Consider the following 21,562-nt stretch of genomic DNA (forward strand, 5'->3'; position numbering starts at 1 on the left):
TAAGTTCATCTGCCTTACCTACTGCACTTCTTGCATTAAAACAAATGCCCCTCAGACCACCAGTGCCTTTGCGTTCATCATCTGCTCCCTGCCTACTCTTCCCCTTAGTCACGCTGACTTCATGATCTAGTTCCTTACAGGCTTTAGTTACTACCTCCTTACTTTCCACTAACCTCCTCATTTGGTTCCCATCCCCCTGCCACATTAGTTTAAACCCTCCCCAACAGCGTTAGCAAAAGCACCCCCAAGGACATTGGTTCCAGTCCGGCCCATGTGTAGACCGTCCAATTTGTAGTAGTCCCACCTCCCCCAGAACGGGTCCCAATGTCCCAAAAATCTGAACCCCTCCCTCCTGCACCATCTCTCAAGCCACGCATTCATCCTGCCTATTCTTTCATTTCTACTCTGACTACCACGTGGCACTGGTAGCAATCCTGAGATTACAACCTCTTGAGGTCCGACTTTTTAACTTGGTTCCTAACTCCCTAAACTTTGCTTATAGGACCTCATCCCGTTTTTTACCTATATCATTGGTGCCTATATGCCCCACAACTGGCTGTTCACCCTCACCCCTTAAGAATATTCTGCAGCCGATCTGGGCCATCCCTGACCCGTGCACCTGGGAGGCAACATACCACTCGGGAGTCTCATTTTTGACCACAGAACTGCCCATCTATTCCCCTTACATTTGAATCCCCTATGACTATAGCCCTTCCATTCTTTTTTCCTCCCTTCTGTACAGCAGAGCCAGCCATGGTGCCATGAACCTGGCTACTGCTGTCTTCCCCTGGTGAGCCATCTCCCCCAACAGTATCCAAAACGGTATACCTGTTTTGGAGGGAGATGACCGCAGAGGACACCTGCACTGCCTTCCTGCTTTTTCTCTGCCTTTTGGTCACCCATTCCCTTTCTCCCTCAGCAATCCTAATCTGTGGTGTGACCAATTCACTAAACATGCTATCCACGACCTCCTCAGCATCGTGGATGCTCCAAAGTGAGTCCATCCGCAGCTCCAGAGCCGTCATGCGGTCCAACAAGAGCTACAGCTGGACACACTTCCCGCACATGAAGAAAGCAGGGACATCAGCCACATCCCTGAGCTCCCACATTGAGCAAGAGGAGCATAACACGGGTCTGAGATCTCCTGCCATTTTTAATCTTGAGCTTAACTTAGTCCAACTATAATATCAAATAATAGATAAATGAAAAAGGAAAAAAACAAAGAAAAATTGTTACCAATCACACGATAAAAAAAAATAGAAATAGAAAAGCCCTAACTGTCCCTTGACAACAGCTCATCCACAAACCACCTTCTGGATACAGTGACCGCAATGTACTGATGCAAATTTTCCCCGCAACAGCCAATCAGCGGCTCCGCTCTGCTGCCCTCTGCTGGATGCTTGCCTTCACTTGAACACGGAGGGTGTCTTGCTCAGGTACACCTTCTGGATACAGTGACCGCAATGCACTGATGCAAATTTTCCCCGCAACAGCCAATCAGTGGCTCCGCTCTGCTGCCCACTGCTGGATCCAGTTGTGGAATATCTTTGCATTTTAGGCTGAGGGATGGACAAATTGGGATTGTGCCAGAGGAGGCAGTGTCAGGGTCAGCAGAACAAGATGTTTCCAGCTGTGGGATATATTTGCATTTTAGATTGAGGGCTGGACAAATTGGGATTGTGCCAGAGGAGGCAGGGTCAGCAGAACAAGAACGGGGCAGACTGTGTTTGATGGTATTTAAAATTGGAGGGGGTTAGAATGTAGGAGATGGTTGTTCTACCAGATGTGAAAGGGGTCGAGAAGGAGGGCGTTACGCCTGCAGGGAAACAAGGCTAGGCTATTCCAGGGCTGCGCCATGTGAGACTAGTTTAAAAATAAATTTGGAAAATCCTCGTGCACACCGCAAGGCCCAAGGATGTCGGTGGGTGAGTATTGCTTGTCAATCAGATATTTCTTGTCTATAACTGGCATGAAAATTAATAGCTAGTTAGAGGAATAAAAATCTTAGCCTTCTTCGCAAACAAATTAAATTTTGTTTGTGAATCCTTTTATTTTGGTTTAAAACTTAATATGTATTTTGCCCTGGGGAGAAAGCACCACTCATTACGTTTAACTGGAATTACAACCTGTCTCACTATGTTTGGCCACGTTTCTCACTCCCAATGTCCCCTGACATTGGAAATGTATTTACCTTCAATTCAATGTGGCCTGCAGTTCTCTGTATATCTATAATAATTGCTCATTGTTCTTGTTTTTGTTGCCTTTACAGAGTCACCAAGGATTGTAAATGTCACGGAAATTGACTGTCACTCCTTTAAGGACCTAACTGAAATCTGTTCCATTAGGGCGTGTCTTCTCTCCTGGTATGATAAAAACAAACGGGAGTTACCCTGGAGGAGAATGGTACGATCTGAGCGTCTGCATGTTATTGAAATTCCCTCCTCTTATATTGCTCAAATTTTCCTGTTGGTTTGGAGTGTTCTATTTAATTAATGTAACATTTCTTTTCCAGGCTGTGGCAGAGTCTGATTTGAACAAAAGAACTTATGCAGGTATTGTGAACTCTATTTTTGTTATTATTTTCTACTCCTTTCGTTCTTGTGTTTCCCTTTCCTGACCAAGAAAGCAGGATGATAAACCGTTTCAGGGTCTCTGTCAATGTTTCTGTTGTTAGAGTCTTTCCTTTTCATTTCGATTTATTCCCATTTCTTTTGTTTTATTATTTTTGACTCCCAGTTGGAATGCACCTTTAAATAGTGGACTGAGACAGTTTACTAGCCAGAACAGTGTGTTCCAGGATTCGGTTTTTTTTTTGGAGTGGAGAATACAGACCCATCAGGTGACTCTTAAGAACAGGCTTTGGCAGCACGGTGGCGCAATGGGTTAGCCCTGATGCCTCACGGCTCCGAGGTCGCAGGTTTGAACCCGGTTCTGGGTCACTGTCCGTTTGGAGTTTGCACATTCTGTCCGTGTTTGCGTGGGTTTCGCCCCCACAACCCAAAGATGTGCAGGGTAGGTGGATTGGCCACGCTAAATTGCCCCTTAATTGGAAAAAATGAATTGGGTACTCTAAATTTTAAAATTGGCTGGCTAACAACCTGTGGGTTGGCCAGGGACCGTGTTCTGGCTGACAGCAGTTAGTGATTGGTTCCTGTGGGATTCTTCTGAGAGAGCTGGTTAGAAGTGATTAGACCTTGAACGAAGAAGGAACACTCTATGTCTGTCTGTCTCTCTCTCTGTCTGTCTGTCTAAAGGCAAATTACTGCGGATGCTGGAATCTGAAACCAAAGAGAAAATGCTGTTAAAATATCAGCACGTCTGGCAGCATCTGGAGGGAGAGAAAAGAGCCAACGTTTTGACCCCAGATGACCCTTTATCAAATACTTTGTCTCTCTGTCTGTATGTCTGTCTCTCTCTGTGTCTGTCTCTCTGTCTCTGTCTGTCTTTCTCTCTCCTGAAGTAATCTCAAACCAGTGAGTGCCTGACACATCATTATTATATAATTGAAATGATCTTGAATCTACAAACAAAGCAGATAGCCTTGCCAAAGAAAACCTTCTCGAGCTTCAAAGGATGAAGCATTGAAGTAAAAACTTGAACGCCTGAAAGACTAACTGAAAACGTGTGTGTGTATTATCATATGGGGGATTGGGTAAGGGGTATTAGGTAGCCAGTTACATTTTTGTCAGTTTAATTATATTACTGTTAAAAACCAAGGTTATTTGTGTGTTAAATTTATCAACCTGGTGACTGCAGTTTATTGGGCTCAGCCAAGGTCCTCGGGTATTTTAAAATAACATTTAATTTCATTTGTGTTGCAACTCTGGGTCAAGTGGGATTGGAATTGACCGTGCCCTAGCCCACGGGGTTGTGACACTGTTTAACAGGATCAAGAGAGTATGTGGACTTACTCTTCTTTGTTGCAGGACTTGCCACTTGCTCACTCCTCCCCCCACAACCCAGTGCCCAGCTTTGATCAAATTATCGTAATGAAGACAATTTCCAATTCCCATAGTGACAATAGAATGTAGCTGTTTATGTTATCAGTGAATGCATGTTTTAGCTCCCCTCATTGCTGTCTTTACAATGCCATGCTCTGTCCTTTGCCTGGGAAGGTGTGAGAGGCTGTGTTCGGCATTTTCCCTGGCCATTGTATTTAATGATCGCCTGCAAGGAGATGCACTTTGTGATCCTTCCTTCACTATAAATACTGACATTTAATCATTATGTTTAAAAAAAATATTTTTCCAAATCTAATTCAGGGACAATTTAGCATGGCCAATCCACCTAGCCTGCAAATCTTTGGGTTGTGGAGGTGGGACCCATGCTGACACTGGGAGAATGAGCAAGCTCCACACGAATAGTGACCCTAGGCCGGGATCGAACCCGGGTCCTCGGCAGAGTGAGGCAGCAGTGCCAACCACTGTGCCACCGTACCGCCCTTTTAAGAATGTCCTCCCCGTCACTCGTCTTGCTCATTTTACCCTTTCACAGCACATGCTGCAAGGCACTGCCAATGCTATTCTGGCAGATGGGACGTGTGTGAGAGCTGCATAATTATTGATTTCCTCTGCGTTTTTTTTTCCTCTCCGCAAGAAAGTAGCTGGCTTCCTGACAGCCCTACTCTCAATAGCACTCCTGAGATTATTTTTTAAAATTTTTAAATAAATTTAGAGTACCCAATTCATTTTTTCCAATTAAGAGGCAATTTAGCATGTTCAATCCACCTACCTTGCACATCTTTGGGTTGTGGGGGCGAAACCCACGCAAACACGGGGAGAATGTGCAAACTCCACACGGACAGTGACCCAGAGCCGGGATCGAACCTGGAACCTCACGCCGTGAGACTGCAGTGCTACCACTGCGCCATCGTGCTGCCTTCACTCCTGAGATCATTAGTGCCACTGGAGTTTATCTCACCTCATCTCTGCGTCTGTTGGAGACTAATGAATTGATTAATTTGCCATGATTTGTCAACAAGTCCATTGTCGTTCTATCATGCAACTACCAGGATGACAAAGGCAAAGTCGATGATCATGGCCTTTTGCCTAGCAATTGCTATGTTCCTCAATGTCTTATGTAAATGTTCTGCTATTTTGAAATCCTTATCTTCCCTCACAGTTTGGGTATCTGAGATCATGCTGCAGCAAACACAGGTAGCCACTGTGATTAGCTACTACAACAAATGGATTCAGGTAAAAATAAAATTCTGATTGTCCTCATTCTGAGAATAAGTTTTGGTTGAGCAGGAAGTACAAAGTTTTAATATCCTGTCACTGCTTTCACTTTCAGAGATGGCCAACCTTGCAGGATCTTGCTAAAGCCACCCTTGAGGTAAAAGGTGCTTTGGTAAAAAAAACATTTCAAAGAACAAATGAAATGAATTGATGTTTCCAAAGGTGGCTTGTATTCTGTATTAATGTTGTAGAGATTATATTCTCAGAGCAAAGATAGGCTTGAGCCCTTTTACAGCACTTTATTGTGTCTAACTGAAAGTCCTCACACAGTGAATTTGGCAACACCAGTTTGTAAGTTCTCTGATTACGTTCTCCGTAGAATAGCCAGCATCATGGGTATGGTCCTGTTTCCTATAACGTTAGATCTTGCATGCAAAGTAATTTAAGATTGCGTATCTAAGCTGAAAGATGGATCCATTTGTCGTCTGGATTTAAGCAGAGAACTCCTCCAATGTGTCCATGTCACTTTAGAAAACTATTAATATCTGTCACTTCAAACGCTTTTGAACAGATTTTAAGAATAAAGCAAATATACTCACTGAAGCAAGCCGTGACAGTGAATAGTTGAAGTCAGTCCAAACAAGCTTTAAACCAGTTAATGAAAGGGTTAAACATATCCAGTTGAGTGGTTTTGATTTGTTTTCTTTGCAGATGTTTCTTTCAAGTCAGAATGATAACTGGCATATCAAAAATGTTATACTCTTGTACCTATAAATCACTTGAAATAGTCCTGTGAGAAGTTTGTTTGCAAGACTTCTGTACCTTCCTTGAATGATGAGCACGAATATGCCAGCTGCCACCTGTAGTGGCTGATTTGATGAGATTATATTGCAGTGAAGCAAGCTAGTTATGTCTAGCACTTGAGCGTATGCTTGGTAACTGTTTATCAACAGATGTGTTCATCTGGATAAACATCTGTGCTAACTTGAATAGAAGGCGCTCTCCCAGTATGTAGTTGCAGAAACCATTTTATGTGTAGGTCTTGATCTATTTTTACACTAAATACAATACAAACAGAGAAAACCTCTTTTTTTAAAAAAAAGAATTGTCTTTATCTGCAATGCTAAGCAGATGGCATTGGATTGGCCACCCATATATATACAGCACCTAGTATTTAATTCCATTAACTAATTCCATTATCGGGTGCTCTGTAAAACAGATACCTGATTTAATACTGTCCACTTTGCATCACCGCTTGAGATAAATTCAGACCAGAGTCTTTTAGAAATGATGAAACATGACTAATCTCTGAATCATCACTCATTTCAACAGAGGAAAATGTTAATCTCGGGTTAATTCAATAAGGGGCCCTGCAGGCATTATCACTAAAATTCAAGTCATTCTTTTGATATTTTCACTCTGGTATTTTCATGGTGTAATGTAATAGATTGTCTCTTTAATGCCATTCTTGCAGGAAGTTAATGAAATGTGGTCAGGACTTGGATATTATTCCAGAGGAAGAAGATTGCATGAAGGAGCACAAAAGGTATCAGTGGCAACCTTGCACAACTGCTACAGTTGATATCCTTTTCCTCAGCACATTTATTTTAGTAGAATATGTCAGCAATTGGTTGGAGAGGAATTTACAAATATGAGATACGAGCAATAGTCAGGCGGTGCACTATGGTAAGCAGATTTTGGCTGCTGCTATGTCACAATGTTAGGAGTCCAGATTACACACTCCATTCTCTGTGTAACTGAGTTCTTAATCACAGTCATGCTGCTGTGAAAGCGCTGCTCAGGGGCCAGGTATGTCCTCGCAAGAAGATTGGGAAGAATCATAGAGTTGTTCTGGCCCATTCTGCATTGCTTCGTGACCAGATTCCGAGCAGTATTGGAGGAGACATCTGAATGACACCTGTCCCTTCCTTTGAACCAGGAGTGGTGTCTACTGCTAAGACATGCTAGAAAGAGGAGAAAACATGATACAGTTATGCAATCTTTACCTGTTTGTCTCGTTTATATAGGTTTTATCAGAATTCAATGGTGAGATGCCAAAGAGTGCAGAGGAGCTACAAAAGCTGCTGCCTGGGGTTGGGAGATACACAGCTTCTGCCATTGCCTCAATCAGTTTTGGACAGGTGAGGAAGCAGCGTATCAAGGCCCTTCTATCCAAGTGCACAGCTAATTTTCCAGATTTGTTATCAAGTCTATTCCATAAAACTCAAGTATATCCGTATTGGTAAGCCCTCTTATTCATTGGGAAACTAGAATATATAGTGAAAACTCTGCTCACTTGGTGCAGTAGGATTTGTCATATTTCACTAATTTGAGGGCTCTGAATTGGAGAAAGATTTTACTGTCAAGTACTCATCAGAACAATCCAATTCTGTTTTTTCAATTTTAAAATAAGTAAATGCACTGTAAGGTTGTATTAATTCTTAAGTCCAGGATGATTGTAAATATAGAGCTAGCCAATCTTAGCTATTCGCCCTTGGACTCAAAATAAAGCTTTACTATGGAATTGTATTCAAGCAAGGGAGGTGGGGGGAGGAGGAATGAAAAGAGAAATAAGAGTAATTTTTCAACATCGCAAAACCGAATGATGTTGCAGAGGTGTATTCTTGACGTACTTCAAGAAAGAAAGACTTGTGCTTAAATAGTGCCTTTGAATGCTTCAGAGTATTTTGCAGCCAATTATAGTCACTGTTGTAATTTAGGAAACAAGACAACCAATTTCCACATAGCAAGCTCCGGCTAACAGAAATGTGACAATGGTGTTGATTGAGGGATAAATGATAGCCAGGCACTAGGAATTGATCCCCTGCTCCTTTTAATTCCGCCTGCGAGAACAGACGGGACCTTTGTTTGACATCCCATCAAAGGAATATTTTCTCCTTTTAAAACACTTAGAATAATTGAACTTGAACTGGTAGAATCTTTGAACATGTGGTCCATGAAGCATCATCTCACATCATCTCACAATGACCAAGGGCACAGTAGGCACAAAGGAACCTGTGAAATATGTATAACAGTAAGGAAAAGTAACAATTGGTTGAGAATTACATTTTGTAAAATACACCATTCACTGATGTGGTTCTAAATTGTTATGAATTATTTATTCCCTCTTAATAAATCCAACAACTCACTTTTCTGCTGGAAAAAGTAGCAGTCGGAGATTTGAACTTGATGCTTGGCTTCTTGTAGGTAACTGGAGTGGTGGATGGGAATGCAGTACGGGTCTTATGCCGTACAAGAGCGATTGGAGCGGACAGCACCAGCTCAGCAGTGACGGAAGCACTTTGGTAAGATTCACTTACTGATGTACTAACTAGTGGCACTTTAAGAATTCTAACAAAGTAGATGGGGGTAGGCAGGATGCAGGTTTGAGGTTACCATCAGATCAGCTATAATCTTATTAAATTGTGGATCAGGCTTGAGAGGCTGAATGGTCTAGTCCTTCTCCTGTTCCGATGTAAGTGCCTGTCCCTTTTTTTTCTGATTTTATTTTTTACAATTCCCCCACCTACCAGACATTATTATTCATGGTGGGCGTTATGTTTATGATGTGCCAAGTCCTCATCCAGGTACTTTTTGAAGGATATGAGGCAACCCGTCTACCGCCCCCTCAAGACAGTGCATTCCAGATCGTCACCACCCTCTGGGTAAAAATATTATCCCTCACATTCCCCCCCAAACCTCCTGCTGCTCACCTTGAACTTGTGTTCCCTCGTAACTAACCGTTTAACTAAAGGGAACAGCTACTCCCTATCCACCTTGTCCATGCCCCTCATAATCTTGTAACTTCCATCAGGTCGCCCCTCAGTCTTCTCTGCTTCAGCGAAAACAACCCAAGACTATCTAACATCTCTTCATAACTTAATTGTTCCATTCCAGGCAACATTCTGGTGAATCTCCTCTCCACCCCCTCCAGTGCTATCCCACCCTCCTAAAATGTGGCAACGAGAAATGCACACAGTACTCCAGCTATGGCCTCACCAAAGTTCCATACAACTCCAACATGACCTCCCTGCTTTTGTAATCTATGCTTCGATAGATAAAAGCAAGTGTCCCATATGCCTTTTTCACCACCCTATTAACCTGCCCTTCTGCCTTCAGAGATCTATGGACAAACACACCAAGGTCCCATTGTTCCTCAGAACTTCCCAATGTCAAGATATTCATTGAATACCTCCCTGTCACATTACTCCTTCACCTCACACTTTTCAGGGTTAAATTCCATCTGTCACTTTTCTGCCCATTTGACCATCCCATCTATATCTTCCTATAACCCAAGGCACTCCACCTCACTGTTAACCACCCGGCCAATCTCTGTCATCTGCAAATTTACTGATCCTACCCCCTGACATGGTCATCTATGTCATTTATATAACAAGGGTAACTCGGGCAATATGTTAAGCTAGTTTTCACTTCAGGACAGCGCTTTCCAAAACTGTGATTATTGTGATTTCGTCTTTGTGTAAAGATTGAAGAAATTTAAAGCTGCATGCCGAACACAAAGACAAGATTGAGATTTGGATATAACTTTGCAGAACGCTTCTTTGTTTTGTGTGTAAAGCAATTGTAAACGTACTTTTCATAATGCACAACATTCAAAACATTTTACCCAAATTTAGGTTTTTATCTTTGGATCTTTTCAAATCATCCTACCCTAAAATTCTGGCTTTCATATCATAGACCACTTTCATAGGTGAGGGTCAGTTCCCATGCCTTTGTGAACTACATAGTCCACATGAACTACATAGGGCCCGATTGAACGGTCTCAGGACACAACAAGGCCGTTAAATCTTGCGAGAGGCCTTGTGAGATTTGCGAGGCTCAGGACGCCTTGCGTGATCCAACAACATTCGCAAGACGTCACGATCTGGATCTCTCCCTCACTGGATGTGATCCAGATTTGCATGTTTAAGTGAGCAACTAGGCTCACTTAAATATGTCTGCGCTGGATTCTCCCAAGACTTGGGGTCAAACGCCTGTGCCTGGGAGACCTCACCATGGCACCATTTAGCACTGGTCCACACAAACATGGACCAGGCGTAACGGCATCTTGGGGGCTCTCCCAGGCCATCGGAGGCTCCCGGGTGGCCTGGCTCTAGGCGGGCTGGTACCTTAGCACTACCGTTGGCACTGCCAGGGAGCCCAGCTGGCACCACCAGGCTGGAAGGGGCACTTCCAGGGTGCCAGTGCCAAGGTGCCTGGGTGCCAGGTTGGCACTGTCTGAGATCAGGCCCGGGTGACCTGCCCTTTTGAGGTGGGGTGAGGGGGGTTAGAGCATGAGGAGAGGGGGGGTGCAGATCCAGAGGTCGCGGTGGGGGGTCCAGAGGTTGGGGCAGCATTTAAAAATGGTGTCCCAATCTCTTCCTGCGCTGACAAGTAAGTGTGGCCTCGGCAGGACGTTCCTCACCGAGGCCAAAAAGTCCTGTTTGATAGTTATGCCAAGAAACACCCCGCTAAACGCGCCCTGTTAAATCGCGCCCGCAATCTTGTGCTAACATAGCAAAAGAAAAACAGCAAACTCTTGATTGCTAATTGTTATTTGGAGCGTCATATGGCACTTCAATGTTTGAAATAAGTAACCTGCTCACAGATGTGCAGATTGAGTTCTGCCAGCCCCAGAACTTAATACAGTCTTGATCTAAACATGGTCATGACCTGTATTCTAGAGGACAAGTGAGAGTGACTGCCTTTGATATCAAGACAGCATTTGGCCAAGTATGGTACTGTGGAGCTTTAATCAGAGGGAAATCTCTTGAATTGCTGGAGTCATACTTGGCACAAAGGAAGATTGTTGTGATTGTTTGAGGTCCATCAGCTCCACTCCATGACATCACCGCAGGTGGTCCTCTGGGCAGTGATCTAGACCTAACTATCTTCACTGTTTCACCATAGGGTCAAGTCATGAATTTAACTGAACAAATTGGTCAATCTTTACTTGATCCAAGTTAGCTTGGCTTATAATATAAAAACTAATTGTAATGGCCCTTGCAACCTGAGATTCAAAGTAAACTTGGTACTGGGATCTGAAACCTTGTAATTTTTAAAATTGCTTATGTATAATAGCTGATTCAAAAAGATATCCATATATGCGGGACCAATGAGAGACCAAAAATGGTTAGCTTATGTTGCAGTCTCTTGATATTGATATTTTAAACCTACTCTTCGTGGTGTTGTTTCATTATAGGGCGCTGGCCAATATCCTGGTGGACCCAGTTAGACCAGGAGACTTTAACCAGGCTGTGATGGAACTGGGTGCTATCGTCTGTACTCCCAAAGCTCCACTTTGTTCAGAGTGCCCTGTTCAGGCCCACTGTAGAGCTTACCAACAGGTGGGTTTTGAAAGAGACATGGGACTGACTACGGTACATAAAGTGCACGCTAATAAACAATTGAAATGGAAAGACCTGCATGACTGTGCTTTACTTCATCAAATTGTGCTTACTTCATCAAATTGTATAATTCGTGAGCAAGCGCAAACAGAATCTCCATAATCACGGCTCCCAAACCTCAGGAGTGTCATCCTACATTTACCAAGCCACACAGCGGCTCCCCTACTTCTCACCAACAACTTTCCATTACTAGAACACACCAATTGCTTAAACTGAAACATCTTCCGACTATATTTCCTTTTATCTTGGGTGTTAAAAACTGCAAGAGATAAAATGATCCAAGTGGTTAAATTAGCTATTAATAGTCACTCAGTAATGAATTGGTATGTTGTATGATGTGAGCTTTTCATAGTGTCGAGGAAACTTTTCTCTGCATCTGAGCCCTGCAGAACATCACCGTGGTGCTCTTGAGCTTGTTGCTGTGCAAAGAACGAAAGAAGTTTCTATTCTCCCATTACATTTTGGGTTTTGCATTTGCCCAATTTAGTCATCCATGTGAAAATTAAGCCTGGAGACTTTAAACAGTTTTAAAACAGCCAGAGCTATCTGCTTTTTTAAACAATTGTGCAATGGGGATTGGTGAAGGAGAATGTCAAACATGAGCTAATTTGTTATGAACTCGGTGCATAATTATGTTTCCTACTTTACAATAGTGACTACCTTTCATTGGCTGTCAAGCATTTTAAGATGTTCTGAAGTCGCTTAAGGCACTCTATAAATACTAACCTTCCTTCTATTGATGGTATATTTCAGGTTATAAAAGAGGAGAAAGCAGTCTCAAAGAGGCTTCTGGGTAATACCATGTCAAAACTCTCCTGCACCCCAGATATTGAAGAATGTGGTAAGAATTTATAAATACCGAACCATATTATGTATAGTTTATATAATGAAACATTTTTAACACTAGGAACTTGCTGTACAGTAAGTCCTTGGCTAAGGTTGACCAACTTAACGTTGTTTTACTTTAATGTCATTAATAAAGTAATGTCAATATATCCATTTAACGTTGCCAGTTTCACTTTAATGTCATTTGCCACAGACTTCTCTTCTGTGGCCTACCTGCTGCCAAAGCCTTTCCTGCAGTACTTCTACTCCTGGCCAAAGTCCCTCTTCCCTTTACCTCCCACCTTCACCTTCTGGCGTTCCTTCCTAACCTTGTCTCCTGCCGTTACTTCCCTCGGATTTTGCCTGCTCCCCGCCCTCGCCTCCTGGAATTCCTTCCCAGCATTTTCTTCCGCCGTTGCTTCCCTATGGTATTTCTTTATCCCTGGCCTTGCTTCAGTTCTTATCTTGGTCCCCGGAGTTTGCCCTTCAGTTGCTCCCAGCTTGTCTCCTGCCAACGTTCTGAACTCGCGCTGAAATCCTGGGCTCCATCTAGTAGCAGAAGTTGGTCAGTGCAGGTAGTCCTGGGACCTCAACTGCTACCTCCACTGACCGATTTTTGCCACTAGATGGAGTTCAATCAATCGAAAGCACTGTAGGTGAGTGTAATCGTGGTGCAAGTTATTTCTGCTTGGAATACGGCTGTACATATGGTACAGTATTTCAACTTGTACATTGCTTTTTCTGGGTGAGAAATGTCGAAGGAACCTGAACTCTGGCTTTAACATTGACTGCCATGGGAACCGCAATCATTTTAAGTCGTTGCACTCAAATTTGTGATTTTCACAAAACTTTAAGTAAGGACTCCCAAGACAGATAATAAACTATTTATAATTTGGTGTTTCAGATTTATTTATTTTTGATCCATTTCTGGGTGAAATACTGTTCAAGGTGAAATTTTGCTCCAGAGGGTGGCTGATAAAGGCCAGAAAAATTCACCCTTTCATTTAAAAATTTTTTTTCATTTCTTTCCTACTATCCAGAGGGAAACGGGTGAGATTTTCTTTTCCCCCAAAGCCCTAGGTGTGGAACTTGATTTTTGGAGAATTAGAGAAAAATTCTCCACTGATCCCTCCACATTATTATCCCCTGGGAACATTTGCACATAATCTTCAGTTCTTTTGGAGCAGTGATTGCAGGAATCCATCCCAGATTAATCTGTCTCAGAAGCAGCTTGCTCTTGCTTGATCCACATGTTGTCATTGTGGCTCACCTTGATCCTCTGTCCAGTAAGTTTCAAAGGCAGAACATGTTAATGTCTGACAATACTTCACGACCGGCAAACTGTGAATACACAAGAAAGTAATATTTCTGTTTGGTGTTGCAGGGAGCTGCTCCTTATGCTTACTTGACAGAAAATCCTGGGTTAGTAGTCTTGGAGTAATGAATTTTCCAAGGAAACCTGCAAAGAAACCACCACGAACAGAGCGAACACTGACCTGTGTGGTGACACGGAAGAGGAATACTGATGATACAGAAGAATACTTCATCATTCAGAGACCCAAGTTTGGTACCTGCTGTCAACTGAAAACTATTTGAGTGGAGGTTTTTTGGGGGGCGCGAGAGAGGGGAGAGAAATTGTATTTTTAATGTGTCACCCCCTTGAGAGTTGTAGTAATAGTAGCTTTAAAAGAAAGAAGTGACTTCAAGTGTGCATGTCACTGGAGTCAATGCCCTTTGATTTCGTACAAGACCATGAGCCATGGCAGCAGAATTAGGCCATTCAGCCCATTTAGTATCTGAGAACCTGTTCTACTAAACTAAGAGAGCTCCAAGGGCAGATTCCACAACGTGCTAAGCTGAACTCAGTTGAATATCTATTTAAGTGGAGCAGATGAGGGGGCACAAGAATGAAGGACAAGTATGTAACGTAGCAAATATTGGTGTTCACTATCAGACTCAATAGAATGCTTCATGTGAATAATAGAAATAATGATATAATAGATAATCTTGTGAGGTTGTAGTTCTGTCACATTACAACATTGCCTGTGACTCGGTCTTTTTTTCCCCCTCATTTATCTTTTTCCATTTTCTTTTCTTTCTGCTGGAGCTTGGAAGCTATTCATTCATTGTGCTTTTCCTCCTGATTGTCAGGACTGTTGGCTGGATTGTGGGAGTTCCCCAGCATTCTAATGGAGGCCGAGCTGACAGAAACCAAGCAGAAGCACACAATTTTAGATCGACTTGCCGAATTAATGGGGAGCTCGGTTACTGAGGCAAATTTACAGCACCTGGGAGAGGTGAGTAAGTGTTAGATGGAACCAGTGCTCAATTTCCAGGAGTCCAGATTTGGATTAAAGCCATCAAAGTAAAACAAATTTCACTGCAGTAATGATGCTGTTTAGCCCCTAGATGTACGAGTTTGATGGGATGGCATAATATTGCATTTGGTGTGTTTTACTGACGTCAACCAACCGATGCATTAATCGTGTAAGACCGAGATAGGATCGTAATTTTATTTTTCTATTTTTTAGGTAGTACATATCTTCTCTCACATTCACCAGACCTACCACGTGTACATTAACTCATTTAGTGATACAACCGTCATTACTGTGAAGCAGGAGGAGACAGAGTGTCCTCCTTTCCGCTGGGTAACCAAGGCTGAGTTTCATCAATCAGCTGTGTCTACAGCCATGAAGAAGGTAAAAGCCCCGGATATATTTGGTTGTGGAATTTGCGGAGTCAAAAAGAAAGGAACAGGGCTCCATAGCTTTGGAAACTGTTGGGCTCCAAGCTTGTATAACTTGAGGGCTCCTTAATGATTGACTACATCTGAGCAGCTTCTTTCAGATTCAATTATTGATCATCAGTTGAGGGGAGTTTACATTTTTCTTGGTCTAAAAAGAGTTTTAATCTCTAGTTTGCATTACTTAAATGAGGAAAGTACTTCATTCTGATAGCACGTTCCTCCCCCTTCTTTGGGAGAGGGGGGAAACAGTCTTATCAATCTTTTGCACTGAATGTGGGCTCAAGTCTTCAATTGAAAATTGAAGGCACAGATTTAAGATGATTGGCAAAAGAACCAGAGGCAACATGAGAAAAACTTCCTGCGAAACAAAAGTGTTTGGATTTGGAATGTGCTGCCTGGTTGGGTGGTGGACATTGAATTTAAAACTAGCCTACGAAAAGGAATTGAACAAATACCTGAAGGAAAAAAAGAATGCATAGATATGGGAAAAGAGCAGGGGATCACTGGATTGTTCTTTGAAAGGACCAGTGTAAACTTTGATTGAATGGCCTTCTTCAATGCTGTACAGCCTTGTTCAATGCTGTACTATTCGATGATTCAAAGCAGCAGTGAGTGGAGGAGTGAATGTTTTGAAATGAGGAAGGAGGGAATTTAAAAATAGCCTGTATAGTTTCTGTACATTGACTGGGGCCAAATAACCGGGCTGTGCACTTTTTCTTCATGCTTACTCATATTCTAAATGTTACTAAGATTTTGATGTTAAGACTTCCGCATTTTATAATTGTGGGTATGTCCATCACAAGGCTCTTCTCTGGGAATAAGTACGGCTCCTCTTGTTACCTCTGTAATTTGTCTGTAATATGCACCTCATCCAACTGGGAGAATGGGCGGGAGGTCCATCGGTGTCTGTCACTCGTGCTCCATAGCCTGGTATAAATGTGCCCCGGCATCCGCCAATATTAATTTAGTGTAATGCCAGTATTGAGATGATGAGTGAGCCATTGAAGAGTTGTGGGCTTGAGTCCGTGTCCTCCCACTGTATGGAGCAGCGTATTTGGTCGTTGACGTTTACCAAAGGTGAGTGGTTTATATTTTGAATCCGAGCTCACAGTTCAATGTTTTGACTCTTCATCATACTTTCAGGTCTTCCGATTGTACGGCAACTTGTGTATGAACGAAAAGCTGTTTAACAAGGTAACAGTAACATATTGCATTTATGTAACGCCTTTGACATAAAAATCCCAAGACACTTCACAAGAGTATTATAAAATAAAAATATGACAGGGCAAAGGTGGTGGTGGGGTAGAGTTAGGTTTTGACTGCATTCATGTGAAAACTAAGGCTGTACAAAGTAGCTGTTGCAATTTACTTTTGGACTTTCCTACTTTAGTTTGCCTGATTATCTTTTACACCCCCTATTGTAGTTTTTATGATCATTGTTTGGTTTAATCACAAAAGATTCACCAGTCCTTCACAGTACGTTGTCATCATAAAGTGCGGAGAGTACAGGCCCAACATGTTCCCCATAGGGTGAAAGGTAGGATCAAACAGCCCAGAGAAGCCAGGATGTCGTGGAATATTCAGGACTGGTATAAGAAAGAAAAGAGTGTTTTTTGGCATGTACAAAGGCAGCAAATCAGTGGCGGCTTTGGTAGAGTATAGAAAGTGCAAGGGGGATCTTAAGAAAGCAATTAGGAGACCATAGAAGTAGCATGGAAAAGCACTGGTGGGTAAGATTAGGGAGAATCCCAAGATATTCTATAAGTATACCAAGGGCAAGAGGATGAGTAGGGACCTAAGAACATAAGAACTAGGAGCAGGAGTGGCCCCTCGAACCTGCTACGCCATTCAACGACCTCATGGCTGATCTTTCGTGGACTCAGCTCCACTTTCCGGCCCGAACACCATAACCCTTAATTCTGCAAAAAACTATCTATCTTTATCTTAAAAATATTTAATGAAGGAGCCTCAACTGCTTCACTGGGCAAGGAATTCATGGATTCACAACCCTTTGGGTGAAGAAGTTCCTCCTAAACTCAGTCCTAAATCTACTTCTCCTTATTTTGAGGCTATGCCCCTAGTTCTGCTTTCACTCGCCAGTGGAAACAACCTGCCCGCCTCTATCTTATCTATTCCCTTCATAATTTTATATGTTTCTATAAGTTCCCCCCGCATCCTTCTAAATTCCAACGAGTACAGTCTCAGTCTACTCAACCTCTCCTTGTAATCCAATCCCCTCAACTCTGGGATTAACCTAGTGAATCTCCTCTGCACACCTTCCAGCGCCAGTACGTCCTTTCTCAGGACCAAAACTGAACACAATACTCCAGGTGTGGCCTCACTAACACCTTATACAATTGCAGCATAACCTCCCTAGTCTTAAACTCCATCCCCCTAGCAATGAAGGACAAAACTCCATTTGCCTTCTTAATCACCTGTAAACCAACTTTTTGCGACTCATGCACTAGCACACCCAGGTCTCGCTGCACAGCAGCATGTTTTAATATTTTATAATTTAAATAATAATCCCTTTTGCTGTTATTCCTACCAAAATGGATAACCTCACATTTGGTAACATTGTATTCCATCTGCCAGACCCTAGCTCATTCACTTAACCTATCCAAATCCATCTCCAGACTTCTGGTATCCTCTGCACTTTTTGCGATACCACTCATCTTAGTGTCGTCTGCAAACTTGGACACATTGCACTTGGTCCCCAACTTCAAATCATCTAGGTAAATTGTGAACAACTGTGGTCCCAACACTGATCCCTGAGGGGCACCACTAGCTACTGATTGCCAACCAGAGAAACACCCATTAATCCCCACTCTTTGCTTTCTATTAATTTACCAATCCCCTATCCATGGTACTACTTTCCCCTTAATGCCATGCATCTTTATCTTACGCAGCAACCTTTTGTGTGGCACCTTGTCAAAAGCTTTCTGGGAATCCAGATATACCACATCCATTGGCTCCCTGTTATCTACCGCCCTGGTAATGTCCTCAAAAAATTCCACTAAATTAGTTAGACACGACCTGCCCTTTATGGACCCATGCTGCGTCTGCCCAATGGGACAATTTCCATCCAGATGCCTCGCTATTTCTTCCTTGATGATAGATTCCAGCATCTTCCCTACTACCAAAGTTAAGCTCACTGGCCTATAATTACCCGCTTTCTGCCTACCTCCTTTTTTGAAAGTGGTGTCACGTTTGCTAATTTCCAATCCGCCGGGACCACCCCAGAGTCTAGTGAATTTTGGTAAATTATCACTAGTGCATTTGCAATTTCCCTAGCCATCCCTTTTAGCACTCTGGGATGCATTCCATCAGGGCCAGGAGACTAGTCTACCTTTAGCCTCATTAGCTTGCCCATCACTACCTCCTTAGTGATAACAATCATCTCAAGGTCCTCACCTGTCATAGCCTCATTTCTATCAGTCACTGGCATGTTATTTCTGTCTTCCACTGTGAAGACTGACCCAAAAAACCTGTTCATTTCCTCAGCCATTTCCTCATCTCCCATTTTTAAATCTCCCTTCTCATCCTCTAAAGGACCAATATTTACCGTAGCCACTCTTTTTTGTTTTATATATTTGTGGAAACATTTGCTATCTGTTTTTATATTCTGAACAAGTTTACTCTCATAATCTATCTTGCTCTTCTTTATAGCTTTTTTAGTAGCTTTCTGTTGCCCCCTAAAGATTTCCCAGTCCTCTAGTCTCCCATTAATCTTTGCGACTTTGTATGCTTTTTCATTCAATTTGATACTCTCCCTTATTTCCTTAGATATCCACGGTCAATTTTCCCTTTTTTTACCGTCCTTTTTGTTGGTATAAACCTTTGCTGAGCATTGAAAAATCGCTTGGAAGGTTCTCCACTGTTCCTCAACTGTTTCACCATAAAGTCTTTGCTCCCAGTCTACCTTAGCTAGCTCTTCTCTCATCCCATGGTAATCGCCTTTGTTTAAGCACAAAACACTCGTGTTTGATCTTCCCTTCTCACCCTCCATCTGTATTTTAAATTCCACCATATTGTGATCGCTCCTTCCGAGAGGATCCCTAACTATGAGATAATTAATCAATCCTATCTCAGGACCAGATCTAGGACCCCTTATTCCCTCGTAGGTTCCATTACATACTGTTCCAGGAAATTATCGCGGATACATTCTATAAACTCCTCCTCAAGGCTGCCTTGACCGACCTGGTTAAACCAATCGACATGTAGATTAAAATCCCCCATGATAACTGCTGTACCATTTTTACAAGCATCTGTTATTTCTTTGTTTATTGCCTGCCCCACCATAATGTTACTATTTGGTGGCCTATAGACTACTCCTATTAGTGACTTTTTCGCCTTACTATTCCTGATTTCCACCCAAATGGATTCAACCTTATCCTCCATAGCACCGATGTCATCCCTTACTATTGCCCGGATATCATCCTTAAATAACAGAGCTACACCTTACCATCCACTCTGTCCTTCCGAATAGTTTGATACCCTTAGATATTTAACTCCCAGTCATGACCGTCTTTTAACCATGTTTCAGTAATGGCCACTAAATCATAGTCATTCACGATGATTTGCGCCATCAACTCATTTACCTTATTCCGAATACTACGAGCATTCGGGTAAAGTACACTTATGTTGGCTTTTACACCTCTGTTTTGAATCTTAACACCTTGATCAGTAACCTCTTGTAAATTATTTTTCCTCTTAACTTTTCTCCTAATTTTCCTAGTCGTTGAACCCATATCTTCATGTAACAACCTGTCGCGCCGCTTTCCATTTATGTTTTTACTTCCCGTTTTGTTCCTTTTAGTATTACTGGGCCTATTCACTGAGCTCCCCTCAGTCACTGTACCTTGTACTGTTACCCTTTTTGATTTTTGACTATGGCTTCTCTGCATTACACTTTCTCCCTTACTGCCTATTGTTTCTGTCCCTGTTTTACTACCTTCCGACTTCCTGCATCAGTTCCCATCCCCTTGCCACATTAGTTTAAACACTCCCCAACCGCTCTAGCAAATAGCCCCCCATGGACATCAGTTCCAGTCCTGCCCAGGTGTAACCCGTCCAGCTTGTACAGGTCCCACCTCCCCCAGAACCGGTCCCAATGCCCCAGGAATCTGAAACCCTCCCTCTGACACCATCCCTTCAGCCACGTATTCATCCTATATATCCTGTCATTTCTACTCCGATTAGCACGTGGCACCGGTAGTAATCCGGAGATCCAAAGGGCAATCTGCATGTTGCTGGAGGACATTGGCAGGGTGTTAAACGAGTATTTCACATCTGTCTTCACTTGGGAGAAGGAGGATGTAGGTACAGAATTCGGGGAGATGGACTGTGAGGTTCGTGAGCAGTTTGACATAGGGAATTCATAGAATTCACAATGCAGAAGGAGGCCATTCGACCATCGAGTCTGCATTGCCCTTGGAACGAGCACCCTACTTAAGCCCACGCCTCCACCCTATCTCCATAAACCCAGGAACTTGACCGAACCTTTGGGCACTAAGGGGCAATTTAGCACGGCCAATCCACCTAACCTGCGTATCTTTAGACTGTGGGAGGAAGCCGGAGCACTCGAAGGAAACCCACACAGACACTGGGAGAACGTGCAGGCCCCGCACAGACAGTAACCAGAGAGTGGAATTGAACCTGGGTCCCTGGAGCTGTGAGGCAGCAGTGCTAACCACTGTGCGACAGTGCTGAATGAGGAGGTATTCGACGTTTGCCGGGCTTAAATGTGAACAAATCCCCAGATCGGAATGAGGTGTATCCCAGGCTGCTGTGGGAGACGAGGAAAGAAATTACAGGAGCGCAGACCCAAAGTGTGGTAGAAATAAACTAGGGAATTACACACCAGTGAGTCTCACATCAGTGGTAGGGAAACTATTGGAGAAAATTCTGACGGCAAGAATCCGTCTCCACTTAGAGAGGCAAGGTTTGATCAGGGATAGTCGGCTTTGTCAGAGGAAGGTAATGCCTAATGAATTTGATTCATTTTTCAGGTGGTGATTGGGTGTGTAGATGAGGATAGTGCAGTTGATGTCGTTTAGAATCCCTACAGTGCAGAAGGAAGCCATTCGACCCATTGAGTTTAAATGGACCCTCCGAAAGAGCTCCTCACCCAGGCCCACGCCCTATCCCCATAACCCCACCTAATCATTTGGGCACTAAGGAGCAATTTAGCATTTCCAATCCACCTAACCTGCACTATGGGAGAAAACTCACGCAAACATGGGGAGAACGTGCAAACTCCACATAGTCACCCAAGGCTGGAATTGAACCCGGGCCCCTGGCACAGTGAGGCAGCAGTGCTTGCCACTGTGTCGCCTGGATTTATATGGATTTAAGCAAAGCCTTTGAAAATCCCCACATGGGAGACTGATCAATGTTAAAGCACA

General features: G+C 43.0%; 1 protein-coding gene across 3 annotated transcripts in view; it reads left to right on the plus strand.

Moving 5' to 3' along the window:
* Positions 1 to 21,562, plus strand: part of LOC140426259 (adenine DNA glycosylase-like) — a 34,875-nt gene that overhangs the window by 7,591 nt on the left and 5,722 nt on the right. Inside the window, exons 3-15 of one of the 3 annotated variants that reach the window (XM_072510788.1) lie at positions 2,270 to 2,403; positions 2,513 to 2,552; positions 5,122 to 5,195; positions 5,293 to 5,334; positions 6,652 to 6,723; positions 7,205 to 7,318; positions 8,385 to 8,482; positions 11,380 to 11,524; positions 12,338 to 12,425; positions 13,794 to 13,976; positions 14,561 to 14,706; positions 14,941 to 15,108; positions 16,299 to 16,349. In XM_072510788.1, coding sequence (XP_072366889.1) covers positions 2,270 to 2,403; positions 2,513 to 2,552; positions 5,122 to 5,195; positions 5,293 to 5,334; positions 6,652 to 6,723; positions 7,205 to 7,318; positions 8,385 to 8,482; positions 11,380 to 11,524; positions 12,338 to 12,425; positions 13,794 to 13,976; positions 14,561 to 14,706; positions 14,941 to 15,108; positions 16,299 to 16,349 — 1,355 coding nt within the window. The remainder of the gene's footprint in view (positions 1 to 2,269; positions 2,404 to 2,512; positions 2,553 to 5,121; positions 5,196 to 5,292; positions 5,335 to 6,651; positions 6,724 to 7,204; positions 7,319 to 8,384; positions 8,483 to 11,379; positions 11,525 to 12,337; positions 12,426 to 13,793; positions 13,977 to 14,560; positions 14,707 to 14,940; positions 15,109 to 16,298; positions 16,350 to 21,562) is intronic. The other 2 variants (XM_072510790.1, XM_072510789.1) reach the window with 2 other exon arrangements.

This window comes from Scyliorhinus torazame, chromosome 7, assembly GCF_047496885.1.
Source record: "Scyliorhinus torazame isolate Kashiwa2021f chromosome 7, sScyTor2.1, whole genome shotgun sequence".
NCBI classification, from domain to species: Eukaryota; Metazoa; Chordata; class Chondrichthyes; order Carcharhiniformes; family Scyliorhinidae; genus Scyliorhinus; species Scyliorhinus torazame.